This window comes from Thalassophryne amazonica, chromosome 17, assembly GCF_902500255.1.
Source record: "Thalassophryne amazonica chromosome 17, fThaAma1.1, whole genome shotgun sequence".
NCBI classification, from domain to species: Eukaryota; Metazoa; Chordata; class Actinopteri; order Batrachoidiformes; family Batrachoididae; genus Thalassophryne; species Thalassophryne amazonica.
Window position 1 is genome coordinate 49506848 of NC_047119.1, and position 24477 is coordinate 49531324.

At 42.8% G+C, this 24477-nt stretch overlaps 1 protein-coding gene across 1 annotated transcript in view; it reads right to left on the reverse strand.

Moving 5' to 3' along the window:
- igsf9a (immunoglobulin superfamily, member 9a) overlaps nt 1-24477 on the reverse strand; it is a 221456-nt gene that overhangs the window by 94025 nt on the left and 102954 nt on the right. The window contains exon 6 of the mRNA XM_034191993.1: nt 14499-14610. Within this exon, the coding sequence (XP_034047884.1) occupies nt 14499-14610 (112 nt within the window). The remainder of the gene's footprint in view (nt 1-14498; nt 14611-24477) is intronic.

The window sequence follows — 24477 nt, forward strand, 5'->3', positions numbered from 1 at the left end:
CTGGTGCCACGTGCACTTATGGACACCCTTCTGCTCGAACATGGTGTTCATGATGGACAAACTGTGACTAGCACAGAAGTCTAACAACTGAACACCACTTGGGTTCAGATCGGGGAGGCCGTGCTTCCCGATCACCCCCCTCCAGGTCTAACTGTCGCCGCCCACGTGGGCATTGAAATCCCCCAGGAGAACAATGGAGTCCCCAGTCGGAGCGCTATCTAGTACCCCTCCCAGGGACTCCAAGAAGGTTGGGTACTCTGCACTGCCGCTTGGCCCGTAGGCAGCGACAACAGTGAGAGACCTGTCCCCAACTCGAAGGGACACTCTTAAGTTGAATCACCCTGATAATTTTTACAGTGTGAAGCCACTCCTTTGATATCTTGGCTGTGTGTTTAGGGTCACTGTCCTGTTGAAAGATGAACAGTCACTCCAGTGCTCAAGAGCGCTCTGGAGCAGGTTTTCATCCAGGATGTCTCTGTACGTTGCTGCATTCATCTTTCTCTCAATCCTGACTAGTCTCCCAGTTCCTGCTGCTGAAAAACATCCCCACAGCATGATGCTGTCACCACCATGCTTCATTGTAGGGATGATGCCTGGTTTCCTCCAAACATGACAACTGCCATTAATGCCAATCTCATCAGTTTAATGCCAATCTCATCAGTCCAGAGATTGGTCTCATTGGGACCTTTAAAGTAACAGAAATGTTTCTGCATCCTTCCCCAGACTTGTGCCTCGAGACAATCCTATGTAGACAGATGTGTGCCTTTCCAAATCATGTACAATCAACTGAATTTACCCCAGATGGACTCCAATTAAGCTGTAGAAATATGGATGACGATCAGTTGAAAGAGGATGCACCTGAGCTCAATTTTGAGCTTCATGTGATTTCTTAGGTTTTTACACACACACACACATATATATATATATATATATATATATATATATATATATATATATATATATATATATATATATATATATATATACACACACACGGTTGGGTAGGATTACTTTGAAATGTAATAGAAAAGTAATCAGATTACAAGTAATCCAAATGTATGTACATACATACATGTATTCTTTCAAAGTAATCCTATCCAACCTTGTGTGTGTGTATATATATATATATATATATATATATATATATATATATATATACTGCGACAGACTGTCGTCCTGTCCTGGGTGTACCCCGCCTCGCGCCCTATGACTGCTGGGATAGGCTCCAGCCTCCCGCGATCCTTAACTGGACTAAGCGGTGGAAGATGAATGAATGAATGAATGTATGTATATAAATTTGCAAACATCTATAAAAAAAAAAAACCTTTTTCACATTGTTATTACAAGGTATTGTGTGTAGAATTTTCAAAAAAAAAAAAAAAATCCATTTAAGAATAAGGCTGCAACAAAATGAGAAAAGTATTTTCACTTTCTTGTGTCATTCATATATTTTTAACGTATTTACAGTTATATTAAGTATTTACAATGATCTTACTACATAAAATCATCCACGCACGCACGCTTTTAATATCGAGATGAATGTCAGATCACTGTCCAATAAATGTTTCGTTTTCCGTGATATTTTTGGTGCCTGGGAACTGGATGTAATGTTTGTCACGGCGACATGGCTACGGGAGGGTGAAATAGTACCCCTGCTGGAGCTCTGCCCCCACCCCCTAACACCAGCTTTTTTAGCTTTCCTCGACTGACAGAGACAGGTGGGGGCGTGGCATCCATATTTAAAGTAGACCTGCATTGAAATAAATGCAGTCAGATCTTTGGACCAAAAAATGAGTTATATTTACACATAAGATCCTTCTGAATGTAGTAAAGTAAATCTGCAAGCCCAGATCTGTCATTCAACAGAGAAATCTTCATTTAAAAATGACAAATTTACAGCTAAAATTTAGCCCTCCGCAAAACTGTCATTACATCCGGGACGCTGCCGAGACGTCAGGGAAAAGACCCTATCCCAGCATGCGTTGCGCGCTCCAACTGTAATTTGTGGATTTACGGCAGTTTGCATCTGCACCTTTTTCTTGTCTTATACGGAAGGATCTACTTTTTTTAAAACTTCATATTGTCTTGCGGCACGTTTGGTGAGTACACATTTCTTTTATTTGTACTTGAAAATTATTTTGGGGGACTTTTTCATACGCCCGTTTGATTGAGTGGTGTCGCACTGAAAATCTACAAATCTACTGTCTTTCGCCTCCGGTGTTACCGTCGCGAGGTACGGAGGTGAGACCCGCAAAGAATCCAAGTCATTAAAAAAGATATAAACCTCTCTCAGCAGCCACAGAGCTCTGCGGCTCCGATTACTGAGACGTGCGGCGCTGCGGAAAGTCTGTCCTTGCAGCAACATGTGTCACTGGCTGCTCCGCATCAAAACAGCGAGCGTATTCTCTGGGCTTTTGCCAAGTTGGCTGCACCTCCATTCAGTAGACAGGGAGGTGGTGTCGGCTGCACAGCAGACACGGGGGCGATGTGAGTGGCCCGCTTCGGCGTTTACCGAGCACGCAGAACAGGGAAGAACGTCGCCTGCTGTCGATGTCACCGCTGATCTGAGCATGCAGAGCTGTATCTCACATTCATTGCAGCTTACTTTTGGATGCTGAAACCAGGATGTGTATAACAGTAACATTACTAACAGATAAAATCAATTTCAATGCGGGATCGGACTGAAGGCGGGAGCGCGTCGTCTTCTGCCGGACGTCACTGCAATGTCCCGGATGTACAAACAGTTTTCGCCGAGGGCCATTTTTAAATGAAGATTTCTCTGCTGAATTACAAATTTGGGCTTGCAGATTTACTTTACTGCATTCATAAGGGTCTTATAAATACATATCAGCTATTTCTTTCTGAGATCTGACCACATTTATTTCAATGCAGGTCTACTTTAAACACCGTTTAAATGCAAACAGATAGTAAGCAATCTCTGCTTATATGAGTTTTGAAATGCAGCTTTTCACCATCAATAAGCCTTCTCAGGTATTGACTGCTGTGATCTAAATACAAGGACAATTTTATTTTTGAATCTGCTGACTTTCCATCCACTTTAATCCTGTATTATGAAAGGATCATAGGAGATTTTAATATTCACATTGTTGTGAAGACAAGATGACTTAGAACTGGTGCGGACCAGAGGGATCCAACTGACCTTATGACTTTTTAAACATTGTTGGGTCTTTTAACCTTACACAATTTGTGTCTGGCCCAACACATCAACATGAACATACTTTAGATCTAATATTAGGGTATGGGTTGCCTGTTACAGGGAGTGATATTTCATTCTGACTTTATTTGATATTTTAATCCCGACTTTATTAATCTTAGGTAGCAAACCAAGTTCAATGAGGCTATCCTGATATATCAGCCCCAGTGCATTAGACGTTTTAAATTCAAGGTTGCCAGATGTACTAAATCCTGTCTTTTGCCAGGAACTCTCAACAAGCTGTCTTACTGAGAGTTTTAACAGTTCGCTTCAGGGTCTACTTGATACAGTGGACCCTGCAAAAAAATGCAAGGTGCCCAATAAGAGTCACACCCTCTGGCTAAATGATGAACTGCTGACCCTCAGGGAAAGTTGCAGGAAACTTGAACGTCAGTGGCATGATTTCAGGCTTGAGGTTTTTTCATCAAACTTGGAGAGACCATTTGATTTCTTATCAGGCACTGATGTCAACTATGAAAGCAGCGTATCTGTTGTGTGTGCCGCCAGAAGAGGAGGTACTGCTGGCCCACCACCAGAGGGCGCCCTGCCTGAAGTGCGGGCTTCAGGCACGAGAGGGCGCTGCCGCCTACAGGAACAGCCGAGGTGACAGCTGTCTCTCATCAACGGTGACAGCTGTCACCGATCATCTGCATCTCACCTGGGATAAAAGCAGGATGACACCTCCACCACATCGCCGAGATATCGACTTCTGCAAGAGGTAACATTCTCAGCCTTAATCTGTGCCGTACTGCACTGTGTTTCTGATCTTTGTACAGGAGGTTTCAGTCGTTTGTGTCATCGGGAAGCTGAGCTGGTCGGTACCGACAGGGTGACGGATTGCACCCTTCACGATCAGTGAGACAAGTGACTGTTCAGGTTCTGTAAAAGACTGTGTTCATATTTTCGGAGGTGGAGGTGGAATTCCCACCATTATTGTTACGGGGTGTACACACACCCACACTTGACTGTCTTTGTTCTCCGCCAGCAGTACCAGATCCGACACGCTGAGACGGTGGCCACCTGGGGACTTCGGGACTTGGCGGCTCCAGTATCCCTTGGGTTCGGTGGCGGTGGAAATCGTGTGGTTCCGGTTCGTCCCCAGACGGGCGTCTCCTATCGGCGAGCCTGCCCACACGACACCTTTATTGATTGACTTGTATTCATTCTGTAATCTGCTGTGTTTGGTTGTGGCATTCACAACAGTAAAGTGTTCAAATTTAACTCCTTCTATTGTCCGTTCATTTACGCCCCCTGTTGTGGGTCCGTGTCACTACACTTTCCCAACAGTATCATTCCAATTTTATTATGAACTAGCTGAGTTACCCGTTGTACGCACGGGTAATAGAGGAGAATTTTAGCCATGTCATTGTATATTTCATGTCACTTTAGTCGCACTGCATTGTGTGTATGCTATCATCATTAATTTTCATAGAGCAATTTGTGACATTCATGAGATTCAAGTGAATGATGATAAAAAGGTGATAGCATGTCATATCACGACAATGCTCTGGCATGCGATACACAGTAGGTACATTTTAATTAAAAAAACACGCGCTTTAACTCACACATGGCGCGCACTGGCCCGTTTGGATTGTAATTAAAGTGCACCCTAGCCAGCCGCTACTATGTATGAAGTAAAGTGTGATGCTTGCTACCTGACTTGAATACCACATGAACTGTGAAAATAAGGGCTCCAGTGAACGGGTCATGATTTAATATATAAGGCTGACCCTGTGTGTGTGTTTGTACAATTATGCTTTCAACCTAAGGGTCCCAGTGACCTACCCTTGGTGCCCCAGTCACCAAACTAAGTTTGGTGTCAACTGCTTAATTAGTGTGGCTGTGCATAGTGTACACACATGGTCAGCTTTATATATTAGAAAACAAGCATAATTCGAAATTGCTGTTTAACACATTTTAGAAGCTTAAACAGCCCAAACAGTTTGTTTGCAACACTGATTTGTCAGCACATCGATTCTTAACATACAGTATTTTTATGAAAAAGGTTGAAGACATCAGAGTCTAAATTATTGAATCCTCTTGTTGTGAGGAAGAATGCTTTGCCGCTACACTTATATATGAAGGCAGGGTTCAAATGACTTTGAATGTATTTCTTTGGCCGTCCTTACTAAAAGCATTATAGCAGCTTGATGTACAACCTGTTTATTGTACCCTCTGCCATCTTGGGTGTTAAAGGACTTATGGTCAACACTAGGGCGCTATATATTGAACATTCTACTTTCTTCAGTTTTCCCAGCCTCTTTTAAAACTGCAGTGGTCAAACCTTTGTTAATGGCCCCTTCACACATAGTGCGAAGTTTGGACGAAAACGGTGAAACAGCTCGAAATTAGCGCACAAAGCATCACACCGATGAGCAGGCGTGCACGAACCCGGTGCGAGAGTTCGTGCATGAGCCGGTGTGTTTCGAGCAGGAACAGTGCGAGGTGCAGCATATAGTGCTGGTAATGTGGTATAAATAAAACAATAAAAACCAGCTGGTACATGTGGAACAGCATTGTGCCGCTTATGTGGTATAAATAAAAAATAAAAACCAGCCGGTAGGGGTGGAATCACATCGCGCTGCTTATGTGGAATATTTTTCTCACACCTTTCAAAAGCTCTGATTACTAGTCAGAGACTTTACCACTGAGCTACAGAGCTGTTCTTTGAAAGCTGCAGGAATCTGCTCATATAAGGAAGGATATGGAAGTATTACAAAAAATTAAAATCACACACGATATAAAAACACCGCATTTATCAAGTGAGCAATACAAATATGATCCGTTCTGTTGCTCTGTAAATGACCCATGGTCATAGACATACAGTCATGAAATTACATGAATGAGAAGCAGTTTGCGCATCTCATTTATGTCCACATTTGCTGGTGCATCTCCAACTGGCCGCGCATGCGTATCTTGTGGACGATGTGCCTCAGGACACCATGTCATGTGGAACAGAGCTCACGTGGGTGACGTGACAGTGAGATCGCCTGCTGCGTGTTCTGGTCTGACCGTCTGTTTCAACCTGGGAGCAGCCTGTCCATGTGCACGCTGTGCACGCACTCGCTCGGTGCAACACAATGCCACAGTGATATGTCCACTTGATAACAGCAAACAGACACATGCGCGTAACAGTGGGTAGTTGTTTGTCCATGTCTGTCCAAACCAGCTGGAATTTCCAGATCCACAGATTTCCACAGCCGCTTCAGTGGGAGGACACACCCCCTGTCATCTCAGCGCACAGACCAAAGCCACAATCGTGTGGGACTTAAAGAAAATTTCTCTGCGATTACGAAGGTGATTGTCTGCAGTCTGTTATCGTGCCAAGAGTGCGACTGGCCACACATTTTCTAAGTGCTATGTGAGCGGTGTTAGATGTTCGTGCATGTCACTTGGAATTTTGCCGGCACCTGCCGCGAGAGTGTGCGATGGGTTAGCACAGCGCACACTTTGTCTTTCAGGCACCTGTGTGCGCAAATAGTTGTAGCCACAGGTGTACGAGGCGTTGGAGGCAGGGATGACATTACACGGTTTGCACACAATTCCTGCGTGATGCGCACTAAGTGTGCACTTCCTCCAAATGTCGCACCATGTGTGAAGGGGCCCTAAAGAAGCCAAGTTTGGATGCTGACTCCTTGACAAGCTATAGACCAGTATCAAACTGTCATGGTTCGTGGTGGCGTGGCACAGAAGGTTGTAGGACACACAATGCAGACTCGCAGGCAGACGAGTTGAGGAACAAAAAGGCTTTATCAAAAAACAAGCTAAGATTCAGTACACGGTTAGGCAGTCAGCGAGGCGGAGGTAACAGGTAATCATGAGGCAGAATCTTCATACAAAAAAACAACTAAGGGTCAGGTTCACAGCGTGGTGGAGATCAGAAACACAAGCAAGGTCAAAAAACAACGCAAACAAGACTGTGACTAAAGGTGCAAGGATATGAAAGGATTTCAACAAACTGGCAGGGGACAGTGAGACAGTGAGGGCTTAAAATACAGAGGGACTAATCAGGGCATGAGGTGAAGCAGGTGCGGGGAATGTTCTGGAAGGGGCGTGGCCAGACAAGAATGACAGATGGTGTGACAGACAGAAACAACTAAGTGCAGGTAACACCACCCACAACCAACAGAGATAAAAAGATAAATATCCTTCCGTCTGCTTTAAGAGCAAACATTCAATGAAAACAGCTATAATTAAGGTGGTGAATGATTTACTACTGGCATAGTAATAATACTGGCCGTTACATATTGTGTCCTACTATGGGAGACCTCTTTGGAACACCAGCAGCTGGGTGTGTTTCTCCTGACACACTGGAGTTGTGTCAGGAAGGGCATCCGGCATAAAACTTGTGCCAAATAAACAATGCGGATCTGGCTGTATCTGCTGTGGTGACCCTGAACAAAAACGGGAGCAGCCGAATGGACAACAACAACATACTGTGCTCTGCTCTCAGGTAGTTTTCTAGTCCAGCCAGGCTGTGTCTGTGCTGAGCTACCTGTTCGTCCCTCCCCGGCCTACAGAGAGCCGAGCAGAACAGTGCTGCAGCTCAAAGTGAGAGAGCACAGCATCTCGCAGTGGAAAAAAAAAAAAAAAACTGTCAAAGTCTTCCAATAAAAAGAGCTCTTTCTGCCTGCATACCCAGCGAGAGAGGGAAGAGAGAGAGAGGGAGGAGGAAAAAGTATGAACAGCGGACGCTGCATGCTGTAAAAAAGCAGCAAACCAATTTTAATCGTTTATCTTCACCACACAGCTTTGGTGAAACAGTAAAGTGTGAAAAACTGATTTCGAAGGTTTTTCATCCAGGGTTTCATCTTTAAAAGTGCAGATTTACTCCTTTACTTCTTCCTGTTACTTCTGACAGAATTATTTTTTCATTTTCTTTTTATTATTGTTGTTTATGCACCAATGACCCCAGGTCAAATTACTTGTATGTGAGAACTTACTTGGCAATAAATTTAATTCTGATTTGACAATCAAATCAGTTCAGATTTAGCTGTTGTTCAAACAAGACAATTAGGAGTTGCATTGTTTTTTAAAAAAGGTGTGCAATCCCACTCAAAATGTTGAAAAAAAAAAAAACCTAAACTGTCAACATGACAGAAAATGCTGCCTGTCTTCCTGGATTAAAGCTACAGTGTCATTTGTAGCAGAGAGCAAATGCTATGTCCATCAAAATTAATGTGTTTTTAAACTTTTCAACATTATTTATTTTCTTAACTTAGACAAAAATGCAAAGAAGAACTTTGATATCACAACATAAGTGTCACTTTTTAGCTAGTGAGGAAAATAAGTATTTGAACACCCTGCGGTTTTGCAAGTTCTCCCACTTAGAAATCATGGAGGGGTCTGAAATTTTCATCTTAGGTGCATGTCCACTGTGAGAGACATGATCTATAAAAAAAAATAAAATCCGGAATCACAATGTATGATTTTTTTAAATAATTTATTTGTATGTTACTGCTGCAAATAAGTATTTGAACACCTGTGAAAATCAATGTTAATATTTGGTACAGGAGCCTTTGTTTGCAATTACAGAGGTCAAAACGTTCCTGTAGTTTTTCACCAGGTTTGCACACACTGCAGCAGGGATTTTGCCCATTCCTCCACACCGATCTCTCTAGATCAGCCAGGTTACTGGGCTGTCGCTGAGAAACACGGAGTTTAAGCTCCCTCCAAAGATTTTCTATTGGGTTTAGGTCTTGGAGACTGCCTAGCCACTCCAGAACCTGATATGCTTCTTACAAACCCACTCCTTGGTTATCCTGGCTGTGTGCTTCAGTCATTGTCATGTTGGAAGACCCATCCACAACCCATCTTCAATGCTCTAACTGAGGGAAGGAGGTTGTTCCCCAAAATCTCGCAATACATGGCCCGGTCAACCTCTCCTAATACAGTGCAGTCTTCCTGTCCCATGTGCAGCAAAACACCCCCAAAGCATGATGCTTCCACCCCCATGCTTCACAGTAGGGACGGTGTTTTTGGGATGGTACTCAGCATTCTTCTCCTCCAAACACGGCAAGTGGAATTAAGACCAAAAGTTCTATTTTGCTCTCATCTGACCACGTAACTTTTCTCCCATGACTCCTCTGGATCATCCAAATGGTCATGGGCAAACTTAAGACGGGCTGGACGTGTGCTGATTTAAGCAGGGGAACCTTCCGTGCCATGCATGATTTTAACCATGACGTCTTAGTGTATTACCCACAGTAACCTTGGAAACAGTGGTACCCGCTCTCTTCAGGTCATAGACCAGCTCCTCCTGTGCAGTCTGGGCTGATTCCTCACCTTTCTTAGGATCATTATACGCCACGAGGTGGGATCTTGCATGGAGCCCCAGTCCGAGGAGATTGACAGTCATGTTTAGCTTCTTCCATTTCTAATAACTGCTCCAATAGTTGATCTTTTTCACCAAGCTGCTTGGCAATTCCCCCGTAGCCCTTTCCAGCCTTGTGGAGGTCTACAATTTTGTCTCTGGTGTCTATGGACAGCTCTTTGGTCTTAGCCATGTTAGTAGTTGGAGTCTTACTGATTGTGTGGGGTGGACAGGTGTCTTTATGCAGCTAACGACCTCAAATAGGTGCTTCTAATTTGGAATTATAAGTGGAGTGGAGGTGGACTTTTTAGAGGCGGACTAACAGGTCTTTGAGGGACAGAATTTCTGCTGATTGGCAGGTGTTGAAATACTTATTTGCAGCAGTAACATGCAAATAAATTATTAAAAAATCATACATTGTGATTTCTGGATTTTATTTTTTTTAGATTATGTCTCTCACAGTGGACATGCACCTAAGATGAAAATTTCAGACCCCTCCATGATTTCTAAGTGGGAGAAATGATTTTCCTTTATAAATCATTGGTTGTTTGGATCAGCAATTTCAGTTAAATATCATATAACAGACAAACAGTGATATTGAGAAGTGAAATTAAGTCTATAGGAATTACAGAAAGTGTGCAATTTATTTATTTATCTATTTAACCTTTATTCTTCCAACAAAATTAGGCAGGTGCATAAATTTGGGCACCCCAACAGAAAAAATACATCAATATTTAGTAGCTCCTCCTTTTGCAGAAATAACAGCCTCTAAACGCTTCCTATAGCTTCCAATGAGAGTCTGGATTTTGGTTGAAGGTATTTTGAACCATTCTTCATTACAAAACATCTCAGGTTTCAAGGATTCAAGGATTCAAAAGGAGTTTATTGTCATATGTACATAGAAACATGTTCCCTGCACAATGAAATGTGTTTACTGCATTTTTACCCATCCTAATTGCCAGTTAGGAGCAGAGGTCGCCTTTTTTGGCGCCCGGGGACCAGCTCCAGATGTATATCCCTGCCCTCGGTCACGAGCAGGGCTGAGCAAACCTTGACCGGCCTCATGACACACTTAACAAACAACAACACACATAAGCCGGTCCGGTACAAGAACACATATAAAAGCACACACAAGGAAAGAATTGGGAAAAGAAAAACCTCCATTGCTGCTGTGTTGAACTCATGCAGCAGCACTGGAGAGCAAAAACAAAACCCATAGCACAGAAAAACAGTCATAACAAAAAACAAATCACAACAGACGACAGACAGCAGCCGAGACATGGATGTGTCCAGTGTGCAGACAGACAGCCCGGAAAGCCGCCCGTGGCGCCATCGACAGGCCTTATCTGTCCATCCTGGGGGGGATCCCAGTCCTGAATCAGTCCACCAGAGTCTCAAGGTCCCACAGTCAACATCTCAGGACTGGGAACGGAGGGAGGGAGGGGGGGAGACGAAGAGGCGGGGGACACGAGGAGCGAGGCTATCAGGAGTGTTCCTCGGGGGGAGGATTTTATCCCAGCGGCCTTGAAGGACAGCTGGTTTTGGAAACCAAATAGATATCCAGATTAACAGACCTGGCAGATTCCACAGTCTGAAACTTCAGAGTGGCTCCCAAATACATCTGAATAGAGGAGATGTGGTCTTACTGACGATCAAAGCAGTTTTCCAGTGCAGCCATTCTCCCCGAGATGGATTCCAATGTGCGCTTGACACCCGCCGACTGAACTGACACTGCCCTTCCAATCAAATCAATCATGTGGGGCAGCCTGGATGGGCCAATTAATGCCGCCTCCACCTTCTTAATTTTCCGGTAAACCAGTGCTGTGGCCACCCCACACAGCAGAAACCCGGTCACCACAGCTCCAAATAAGTAAACATCTTCAACGTCCTCCACAGACAACGTGTACAGGCACATGACTTGCCACCTCCGCCAGCTGTCCATCACGTAACCCGCCACGTGTCCCGGCAGGACAGGTCGGGTCCTCCGCTCTCGAGTGTCTTGTGGAAAAAATAGTGTCAATTGCGTTCAGAGACCACTTGATCAGATCCATTTTGCTGTTTTCCAGAGGAGCAGGGCTGGCAGCCTCACAGACAAAACATGCTACAGTAGCAGGAAAGTTGGGGAGGGTGAGGAGAGAAAAATGCAACCGTCCCGACCGAGAGCAAGAAGGAAAAAAAAAAAAAAAAAAAGGTTTGTTGGTTTCCAAGCATGGACAGCCCGCTTAAAATCACACCACAGATTTTCAATAATATTCAGGTCTGGGGACTGAGATGGCCATTCCAAAACGTTGTACATGTTCCTCTGCATGAATGCCTTAGTACATTTTGAGCAGTGTTTAGGGTCGTCTTGTTGAAAGATCCAGCCCTGGCGCAACTTCAACTTTGTCACTGATTCTTGAACATTGTTCTCAAGAATCTGCTGACAATGACTGGAATCCATGTGACCCTCAACTTTAACAAGATTCCCAGTACCTGCACTGGCCACACAGCCCCACAGCATGATGGACCCAACTCTAAATTTTACAGTAGCTAGCAAGTGTTTTTCTTGGAATGCTGTGTTCTTTTTTGCCATGCATACCGCCCCTTGTTATGTCCAAATAACTCAATTTTAATCACTCCACAGCCCCTTATTCCAAAATGAAGCTGGCTTGTCCCAATGTGCTTTAGCAAACCTCAAGCAACTCTGTTTGTGGCGTGTATGCAGAAAAGGCTTCCTCTGCATTACATCATACAGCATCTCTTTGTGCAAAGTGTGCTGTATAGTTGAACGATGCACAGAGACACTATCTGCAGCAAGATCATGTTGTAGGTCTTTGGAGCAGGTCTGTCAGTTGACTATGACTGTTCTCACCATCCTTTGCTTCAGCTTATCTGAGATTTTTCTAGGCCTGCCACTTCGGGCCTTAACTAGTATTGTGCCTTCTCCCTTTGGGGGCCGTGGACTGGGTGGTGTGGTTCTGTGGCAGCCATCTTTTGGTGGGCCCATGCCAGCACCCTGCCCTTCTTGCTGGGTATGGGGCTGCTTCCTGTGCCTATGTGGGGGGTGTCGGGGTGCGTTCCGGCGTCGCCGGGCCGCTCCCCTGTTGGGTCGCCGTGCTGCTCCCATTGCTCTGGTGGCTGCCCTTCCTTGCCCCTATGCCCTTCTACTGCCCTTTTTCTCCTGGTTTCTCCTGGGGCCCTGCATCCTGGACCCATTTCCATCGTTGCATGCGAATGGCTGTATGGCTTCTGACGTGCTGGAGTGGTCCATGTCATATGGTAAGGTTCTGTACTTTTATCTTGGCCCAACACACCAGCCACATTAGTGATGGGATATTTAGCTGTGATCTGGGTCTCTGTGTGTGGATGGTTGTGTGTTTGTAGCTGTCACAATTCGATTTTGGGTGCTCTCAAAGGGATCAAGACTCTGGTGTCCTAGATTAGGTTATGGATGCTCACTAATTAGACAACAGACTGTTGCTGTCACTACTTGTTCATGTGTGGTTGTTTGTCTTGGTATATTGTATGGGTGGGGCCCCGTGTCCTCGGTGTCTCACTTCACAGCTACTGCCTTCACCACTTTTTTGTTCTTGTTTGTCTTTGTGTTGTTTTGGTGGTCGGCCCTTCCTGACAGAAGTTGTCAGTTGGCTTTGCGTAGGATGTTGTAGGCTGATCGGGAAGGACGGATGGAGGTCACACACGCACACCACGTTCACTCATGCACTACATACCTTCTGTCTTGCAAGAATAAATTGCATATATGGGTATTAATGTTGATAAATGGTTCTGCCACTGTGGCATTCACCATGACTATATATGCAGACAAGGAAAAAACAAAAAGAAGAAAAAAAAAAACTAGTACTGTGCCTGTGGTCTTCCATTTCCTCACTATGTTCCTCACAGTGGAAACTGACAGCTGAAATCTTTGAGATAGCTTTTTGTATCCTTCCCCTAAACCATGATGTTGAACAATCATTGTTTTCAGGTCATTTGAGAGTTCTTTAGAGGCTCCCATGTTGCGACTCACTGGAAGAGATGCAAAGAGGAGAAACATTTGCCAATGGCCACCTTAAATACCCTTTCTCATGATTGGATTCACCTGTGTAAGGAGGTCAAGGGTCAGTGAGCTTACCAAACCAATTTTGTGTTCCAATAATAGTGCTAAATGTATTCAAATCAATAAAATGACAAGGGTGACCAAATTTATGCACCTGCCTAATTTTGTTTAAATAATTATTGCACACTTTCTGTAAATACTAGAAACTTCATTTCACTTCTCAAATATCAGTGTGGTCTGCTATATGATATTTAAGTGAAATTTCTGATCAAGACAACCAATGATTTATAAAGGAAAATCATGAAAATTATCAGGGGTGCCCAAACTTTTGCTTACAAATAAATATATATATATAGTAACTTTAAAAAAAAAAAAAAAAAAAAAAAAACTTAAGTTGGGGAAAACAAAAAACAGAAAGCCACATCCCATCGCCATTTCAGCAAAATGTCAAGACTTTGGCTGAGCTCCTGACACTGGGAAAGATCCAAAACTTGTAAAGATGTGAAAAAATAAATTACTACCCAGGAAAACAAAAAGGGATACACTAAATTTGACAATCTGTGTGATGGCGCAGTGACATTGTGCCATTGCTTAGGAAGAGTCCTGGACTGTTAAAAACGCAAAAGTACTTTTTATCCAATTACTCGATTAATCGCCAGAATAATCGATAGGATACTTGATTACTAAAATAACCGTTAGCTGCAGCCCTACTTTGCACCACACTAACTGAAGCACTATGTCAATGTAGAGTTCACATTAAGATTCTGATCTTGTCTGTGGGACAGAATGAGGGTAGATCAGAGTTTGAATTTGTTCTGCCGCTCTGTCATATGATGCAACAGGGAGAAAGAGAAATGCTAATTACCACCGCTCTCAGTCAGCAAGCGTCAGGCAGACTGACAGGAGAGGCAGACAGGCAATGAGGTAAAACTGACCTCTGATCTCCAGTTTGGTGACACGAGACACGTTTCCCTCTGAGTTGGAGGCATGGCAGGTGTACACTCCTCCAGACTGCATGTTCACCGCTCCCACAGACAACACTCCATCCTGCTAAATAAAACAAATGTCAAAACAGAAATAAAGAAACTAAGACAGAGCCTACACACTCAGTGGCCTGAATTCAAACTAACATTTGTTTTGTTTAGTGGATTACGTAATCCGGCCCAGCAGCTTTATAATGAATAAATAAATCAGTACCGATGTCATGAAACTAAACATTTACTGGCTGACAGTTTTTAAACTGTCTGTTTGTGAGTAATGTGGTGATAATCACATTTAATCATTAGTGATCGATCTCTGCTCCCCTCCACAGCATGTCTTTTTCCTGGTTCTCTCCCTCAGCCCCAACCAGTCCCAGCAGAAGACTGCCCCTCCCTGAGCCTGGTTCTGCTGGAGGTTTCTTCCTGTTAAAAGGGAGTTTTTCCTTCCCACTGTAGCCAAGTGCTTGCTCACAGGGAATCGTTTTGACCGTTGGGGTTTTACATAATTATTGTATGGCCTTGCCTTACAATATAAAGCGCCTTGGGGCAACTGTTTGTTGTGATTTGGCGCTATATAAAAAAAATTGATTGATTGATTGATTGATAAACAACCAGCTGACAGATGGGATGAAAATATAATAAAGTTCAACATCGATCTGGGGAAGAAAAAACTAAAACGCGTGACTTTCTGTTTCTGGTGTTCTTGGTTCATGCTTCTCTGCACGTCTGCATGCAGTTGTTTGTTGCCAAACCAACAAACAACAAGCATTCCTTCATCACCAGACTGTGCGGGCTCATTCCAGCTCTTTCTCGTTCTAACTTGCAGTGTTTCTCCCCTCTGTTAGACCCACGCTGCCATTATGTGTTTGCAGTTTTGGCTGCCACTTCTAGAACTTTTTGCCTGATATGATCAGTCTTTGTGCACTGACCTACTGTTGTATTTTGGATAATCCATTTGCTATTCCGCTGTAAAAATGCTGTTGTCTGGACTGATTACCTGTTTGCCTGACCTCAGCCTGTATCACAACCAAGCCTGTTGCAAACACTGACCTTTGACTTTTCATCCTTGTGGTTCTCTGTACTGGGGTCCTCTGGTTAAGCTGTTACAGATCAGTACGCAACATTTACACGGCTACAATGTAAATCCCAATATGTTGGCAGAACTCACAAAAACTAAGGTAACAGACTAATAGATAAATACATTTTCCAACAAAAACCAATCTTCAGTTCCAAAGAAAACTATCCACTTTTTTTTTTTAGTTCTACCAGCCTTTTGTGTTGATATTGTATCTGAATATCAGTGAGAGCGTTTCAGCTTTTTTGGATGCTGCATCTTCCCTTTTCATCATGAATTCAATTCAATTATTTATACAGCCCCAAATCACAACATAGGTCGCCCGAGGTGCTTCACACGGGTACAGTCTAACCTTAACCCCCTCCCCCATGAGCAAGCATGTAGGTGACAATGATGAAGTCTTTCCCTGACATTACCATTACCAGTCTACCCTCATGTTCTACAGATTAGGTCTGAATCTATAAGAACAGCCTTGTATTTCTGTGCTACATGTACATGGAACAATCACTTAAATCAGCACTCAGCCAGTTCAACAGCCTTATTCCTGAGCTGTAAATAAGTTGACTGATTATAAATTACATACTTCACATTTCTCAGTGATTGTGTGCTGGACACCTACTATGTGACTGCTTTAAACAAAAGGGGCATTTATGCGACCATGCCTTGTTTCACGACACATCATGACCTGTGTCATGATGTGTTGTGATGTGTCGTGCTGTGTCGTGCTGGAGAGTAAACTCGTCTTTAACTGGTGCAAACAGGACGCCAGAGGAGCACCAGTGTGTGCTATTGTGCACAAAAAATGTTCAAAAAAAAAACTGTCGTGCTGTGTGGCGCGATCTAATCTCCAACACGACGTACAGCTCGTCAAGTGGAGTAAACAAGCAGTGAACAGAATGAGTGGTGACGTCAGCGGATCGCATCAGAGTGCAGCTCGTCTGAAGGATTATAACAAGAAGTTAAATCTGTTATAAACATACTTTAACAGCTGCAAGAAGCAAACAACACGTAACTGTTTTATTAAGCCATGACAACGTAAACAAGACAAATAATTACCTTTTTAGATGGCTCAAAATGCTTTCTGCAGCTTGTTATGCGCGCACAGCTCCGGCTACAGCCTCCTCTGTGATTCAGGAAGTGATTAGAGCTGTTTTCAATGGCCAATTTGCAGAAAAAAATGATTAATCTGCCACAAAATAATTATTTTATATACGCAGTGTTCAGCGCAGAGCACGTGGCAGCCAGTAGAACAAAGAACGGCGTCTAGCTGTGAACACAGTGGGTGGGATCGTCACGACACAGTTCGTGTTATTACGTGAAACAAGGGCATGCTTGGTAAATGGGCCTTAAGGTTTGTATTCTGTGATTCATTTTTGTTTAACCAAAATTACCTTCACCTTTGATTTTATCCTCAATCAACATGGTCATTTCATGTAAATTTTAACGCAGACTTTCACAAAAGATGAAGACAATTAAGGTCAATAATAGGTGCCCTATCAAGAAGAAATTAGTCAATCATTAGAGGTATGTCTATTTCTTATAGTCATTAAATAAGGCCCCATTAAAAAAACAGAGGAGTCCCACAAGGCTCCATTCTGAGACCTCTTTCATTTTGCCTACACATGCTACCCACAAAGAATGGAGATGAATGATTTCATAACTGTTCATAACAAACAGACTCACTGCATTCTTACCACAAACATTGTGGAAATTATTTATTGAATTTAAACAAACATGAAATATTTGAGTAAAAGTCAATACAGAGAATCTGCACACCAACTTAAAATTACAGACCCAATTATTAAGCTTTTAAGGAATCTTCTGCAATTGAATTTTGCAACTTTATTCACAACCCAAAGAAATCTGAGCAATAATTGTACAAAGAAAATATAGAACAATAGCAACAATTAAAAGCATGAAACAGTGACAGGTATGCAAGGAGTACATCCACATAGATGAGTATATCATAGTGCAAGTAGCTCTGTGGGCTACTAATACTGTATGCGGACTTGGGTTCAATGCCCATTTCACTCTACTTGTCTATGTCCTTGCACTCTCCCAGCCCATCATGCTGTAAATAGGTACCAAGATTAGATGGGGAATTAACCTGTGGTGGTGTGGTGCCCTGTCCAGGGGCAGTACTGTATGTAACTAATATTTAATATAGTACAGTGCATAGTACGTATAACACCATATTTGGGAAGGCTTTATTCTTTTGATGCCTCTTGAAATTTCACACTGAAATAAAAGGGAAAAAAAAACTTTTTATCATCTTAGGAATAATGCCGAAGTTGAGGCTGTACTCTCCTGGGTTTCCAGAAGAAGATTATTTATTTATTTATTTATTTATTTATTTATTATTATCCTTGCAGGCTTGGCTTCCTTAAAGTTCTTATCTCTACCCCTTCAAACTTTAGCTCTTCAACACATTCATTATGGTAAAACCAGTAACAGATATGAAAACATTTTGTGAAGCCGACAATTATAGTACAACTGCATATAAACAAAAATATTTTAAACAGTCTATTTTCATAAATACAACACTTTAAAATGCTTTACATGTGGAACCTACATACTGTGGCAACCAAAGTGGGCCTCACCAAAAGCTCTCCCATAGGAATCTCTCTTACACACACAGACACACTCATGCATCACACACACACACACACACACTCAGTTTGCCTTTTTGACTAAGAAAAGCACTGTGTGGAGTAAATGACTGCTGATCCTGCTTAGGGTTTGCTGTAGCATGAGTCAGAATTTAGCTATTATCAGTTAACTGCATGAAAAGTTCAAGTTCATTAACCAGCTCACAATTAAGAAGAAGACAGGTATAAATTTTCATAAGACGTTAACCTTTTCTGACTCACACTTGAACAACAGGTGTTCTGAGACCGTGATGCATTATTAAGTACAAACATATAAAATTGATGGTTCCGACTCTTTCGTGTCGATTCTCACGTGAGCCTTCATCTCAAGCAAGCTCCCTGAACTGGCCTCCAGCAGGACAAACTCTGAGAACTAAGTGCTTTCAATAACTTCTGTTGTTCAGAATGCAGCAATGTGCCGAGAGAAACGAAACAGCAGTAAAGAACCTTTAAAAAGTATATAATAATAATAATAAAAAAAAAAAATTAAAAAAAAATCAGTCAACTGTCTGGCGGCTCTGCAGAATGTGCCAGACAGGCTTGTAAGAAATGTGAGCTCAAATAGTGTGCAACACATCCACCACAGAAACCTCAGAGAGAAAGGGTTATTTGTACCTGAATTACAATTCTTTACCAGTGTGCAAACTAACGTTACACTGAGCTGGAATGAGCTTTGTTTGCAGGGTGGCTGAAGTCTCTAAAAAGGAGCCGCTGAGGTCATTTGAATATCTGATTAAGGTGTTTCCTAGACGGAGGGAATTATTTATCCCATCTGGGATGGGAACACCTTGGAATTCCACCAGAAGGAGCTAGAGGATGTGGTAGCACTATTGTACTGAACCTTCTGCTGCCGCATCTTCAGCCTGTCCATGTTTTTCAAGGCTAAAGTTGAGTACTGTTGTGAGCAGAATACTGCATTTCTAACACTTGTCCTTAACCTCTGAGGATCAATGGTCTGCATTTACACAGCAGCTTCTCCATCTGAATTAGTAAAGTGCTTTACACATGATGCCTCACATTCACACACACACCACTGTTAGCGTGCCATCTTGCAAGGCACTCAACCACACACTCGGAGTAAGTTGGGGATTAAACTGAGGACCCTCTGCTCTCAAGTCCACTGCTTTAACCCCTTAATGCCTGAATTTATACAGCTGTATATAAAAAAATGTTTTGTGTGTGTTTTTGCCTTTACGTAGATGGTAAATAATGTTGAGATTATTCATTTCACTTTTGCACAAAAATAAATAGTAATTTTGGTATTTTGGTAATGACTTTATGTTATAATGTTTAATAATAATAATAGTATGTTGCAAATTTGCGACAACAGGCATACTGGTCAATATGGTATGTTGCATATTTGAGTCAAATATTGTAGCATATATGCAATGATAGGCGTTAAGGGGTTAACCATAAGCCCATCAGCTCCCCATAAAAAATCCCCAGCGGTGTCCCACAAAATGGATCTTGCACATTTTATGACATCATACATCAGATATATCATGTGATGTGTGCAAAACAACGGCAGAACACCAGTTGACTGGCTTTAGCGCAACCTTGCTGCTGATGAAAAACCTCCTGGTGACATCACGGCACATACAATGACACCCTCCCAGCTCCTGTAAGTTTTTCAAAGGGACTTCACTGCAGGTTTCCAAACTCAATTAGGCATCAAATTGCAACAAAACAAATAGAAATTTTGTTGTGATTAAATGGCAGATGGATGCTAAATATAAATTAAATTGGTCAACTGGTTCTTGAGATTTGAAGCTAACAATGGTGGCAATGAAAATATATCAAATATCTCGCTGTGACCTTGAAATTGGCCCCAAGGTCACCGTAATCGACTGGTGTTGGGGGATGACCCAAATACAACCTTATGCCAAATATAAATGAAATTGGTCAAGTGTTTATTTGAGATATTGTGCTAACAAGTGAAAATGGCTGGACGGACGGACAGTCAGACATGCAGACAGACAGACGTGCTGATTACTATGTCTCTCCACAGCCCCCCCCCCCCCCCCCCCGCCACCATTTCATACCAGGCGGATAAAAATCAATATACCACATGCAAATCTAACCACACATCAGATATGAATAACATCAAGGAGCAAACTGCCCAAAATCATTTACATAAAGAAAAGCAAAGTCTACTTTTCATCCACTTCACCCTGTAACATTTAAACACCGAAATGTCTGGTTTGTGTTTGACATTATTTTAGTAGCTCTTTTTATCAACTGCAGTCTTCTGCTGAAGGTTTGATTTAAACCAGCTTTAACAGCCACTCTAACATTTACAGCTTGAAAATTCATAGTGAAAAAAGCTGAAGACAGAAAAAGTAAAAATGTTCACTACTTGCTGAAAGCCAACACAAAACATCAAAGATGGAAAATTGATGTGGAAGCTGTGCACAATGAGTAACGCGTGCACTCACTCTATGTGATAGACGTTCTCGCTGCCCTTCTGCCACACATAGGTCATGTTGGGGGGGTTGGCCACCGCCTGGCACCGGAGAAGAGCATTCTGGGACATGTTGAGAGAAGTGTTCTTTGGAGGGACGACAATAGTGGGTGGACCTTGTTAGAGAAACCATAAGGTCAGATATACGTGACAAAAAACCCCAAATTTGTTTAAAGCTACAATGTGTAGGAATAAGTACCAACTAGTGGTGAGGTTGCAGATTGCATTATACGGTCACAATCCCCCCTCTTTCATGTTTCACTTCATATTTATGATCCTCTAGTTCACTAAATGAGAATTCTCAAACTTGTTAGCCTGCAGTACACTCTTACATTAAGAACTGTGTTGACACTGTCACCGTCAACAAAAGGGTCAGGGTTTTTCCAAACCAGAAGCCCTGGATGAACAGTGCAGTCCAGTCCCTATTAAAAATACACAACACCGCCTTTAAATCAGGGGACAGGGCCCTGTACAGCGCGGCCAGTTCCAATCTGAAAAGAGGCATCAGAGAGGCCAAGGCTGCCTACAAGAAAAAGATAGAGGACCATTTCGCTGCAAATGACCCCAGAAGGATGTGGCAAAATAAATCATATAACCAACTACAGAAGCAGCAACCCAGGAAATGTTAGGTCTGACTCCTTGCTGGCAGAGGAGCTGAACCGCTTCAATGCCCGCTTCGAAGCAGACAGACCAGCAGCAACTCCACACCCACCACCCTCCAGCACTAGCACGCTAACACTTCAGGAACATGAAGTGAGACGTGTGCTGAAGGCGGTGAACCCCAGGAAGGCGGTCGGCCCCGATGGTGTACCTGGAAAGGTACTCAAAGCGTGTGCTGAGCAACTGGCTGGAGTTTTCACCTGCATCTTCAACCTGTCATTGTCGCAGGCCATCATTCCACTCTGCCTCAAATCCTCCACCATCATTCCAGTCCCAAAGAAGTCAACAGTGGAGAGCATAAATGACTACAGGCCTGTTGCACTTACGCCTGTGGTCATGAAGTGCTTTGAAAGACTGGTAGACTGGTCTCTCAGCACATCAGAGCCTGTCTGCCTCCCACTCTGGACCCCCACCAGTTTGCCTACAGGACAAACCACTCCATAGAGGACGCTATCACCACAGCTCTCCACACCGCGCTGAGCCACCTGGAGCACCAGGGGAGCTATGTGAGGATACTCTTCCTGGACTTCAGCTCAGCCTTCAACCACATCATCCCAGAGATCCTGGTCCAGAAACTGACACATCTGGGCATTTCCACCACCATCTGCCAGTGGATCAAGGACTTCCTCACAAACTGCCCACAGTCGGTGAAACTTGGCCCCCACCTTTCCTCCACCATCACACTCAGCACCGGTTCCCCTCAAGGCTGTGTACTGAGCCCCCTCCTGTTCACCCTTTACACGCACGACCGCTCTCTGACCCAACCCACAAACACCATCATAAAGTTTGCGGATGACACCACCGTGACTGGGCTCATCTCAGGGGGGGATGAGACTGACTATAGAGACGAGGTATATCGACTGACAGCATGGTGTTCAGCTAACAACCTGCCGCTGAACACCACAAAAGCAAAAGAAATAATCCTGGACTTCAGGAAGAACAGGGCTGACCCAGCCCCGCTCTACATCCAAGGGGACTGTGTGGAAAGGGTCAGCTCCATCAGGTTCCTGGGAGTGCAGCTCTCTGACAGCCTCTCCTGGACTGTCAATACCACAGTGGTGGTGAAGAAAGCCCAGCAGTGACTCCACTTCCTGAGGGTGCTCAGGAGAAACAATCTGGAGGAGAAGCTGCTGGGTTGTTCTACAGAGCCACCATCGAGAGCATCCTGACGTACTGCATCACAGCGTGGTACGGGGGGTGCTCAGCAGCAGACAGGACAGCGCTGCAGAGGGTGATCAAAACGGCCCAGGGATCACTGGTTGCTCTCTGCCCAGCCTGGAAGACATTGTCAGCTCTCGTTACCTCAGCAGAGCTGCCAGGATCAGCAAAGACATATCCCACCTCAGCAAACACCTGTTTGACCTACTACCCTCCGGCCGACGGTATAGGTCAATCAAAACTAGTACAAACAGACTCAGGGACAGCTTTCTCCCCAGAGCGATCACTGCACTGAACAGTACAAATCACTCTAATCCACACCTTTCAAGTTTCTTGTGCAATATCTGTAAAACATGTGCTATTTTCCCGTGCAATATGATTCCACAGTTGTATATAATTCTCGTTTTACATTTTATTTGGTCCACATTTTATTTTATTTTACCTTATGTTTATATTAGTTGTACATATACTCTGAATAATTTACCGTTAAATTTTACTATCTTTATATTGGCTAAAAATTACTCACACCACGGAAAGCACCTTTTTGGAGTTGCACTCAAATCTCGTTGTAATGCAAATTACAATGACAATAAAGGCGATTCTGATTCTGAGTAGCAACCAGTAGATGACTTATAGAGGAGCAATCACTCATTTCTCTTCTTTTTTCTTTGGTTTTCTGGCCACACTGCAAAATGCTAAAGCAAAGGTAAGTCTGTTCCTTTTGGGCTGCTATACATGGCTGCCTCTATGAGAGGGCCCACTCCTATGCAGACATGATGCGTTCATTCTAAGCTCATGAAAACATTGATTCATTGTTGCAGATAAGTAATTACACACTAATGAACAGATATTAATGCTATCTTTCACTTCTGGTCATAAACACCCCTAAATCCTAGAGACTGTAGCTTGAAAGTTATTAATGCTAAAGTGAAACAATTACAGAAAGAAAATATTTTCAAGATAATGTTCAAATAAAACAAGTGCACATTTCTTATCCATTTTTATTGTACTGAAATTTGTTGCATAAGATTTATTAAATTTCTTTTATGTGACAATTTCAAGACCTAAAATCCGAAACGATGATGTTAGAAGGTTGGGATTCAACAAATGCTAATACCAAATCCCAAAGTAAAAGCAGACCCTTGTCTGAATTCTTTACACATTATGTTTGATAAAATGTGCAGCAGGAGAAAACTCAGATCCTTTTTAAAAGCATATAGTATACCATATTTTCTGGAGTATAATTTGCTATTTTGTGTGTGTGTGTGTGTGTGTGTGTGTGTGTGTGTGTGGTGTGTGTGTGTGTGTGTGTGTGTGTGTGTGTGTGTGTGCGCGTGTGTGTGGGGAGTTGTTACTAATTTGGGAGGTTCTGCGACTCATACTGTGGTGCGACTCATATACCGAAAAATCAAACATTCATTACTAGTAATAATGATTATAATGACACTTTCTACAGGACTTTCCCAGGAATCAAAGCACTAAACAAAATAATATTAAATAATAAATGGCAATAATAAAAAGTACACTACAACAATGCACAAAAATCTTAAATTATACAGCCAATAATGCAGAGGGAAAAAAAGGGTGACGTATACTCACTCCACTGCGACATATATGGTTTTTCCTTTTTAAGAATCATTTTTTTAACAGGTGCATCTTATACTCTGGAAAATATGGTAATCTATTGTCTGCAAATATAGGTGTGGTTTTTTTTTTTCATTTCAATTTTATAATGATACTTGAAAAATTGTACCTGTATTTGTACTGCAGGTAACAACAAAATAAATTCATAAATTGAAAACCAAACAATGTGCAATATGAAATCACAAACTTCACAACAAATCAATGTCACAAAATAATGTAATCCCCAGTTCAAAGGTGAAGCACATAAACAAGATAATAATGTATGTATAAACACAGCAGTTCTAAACT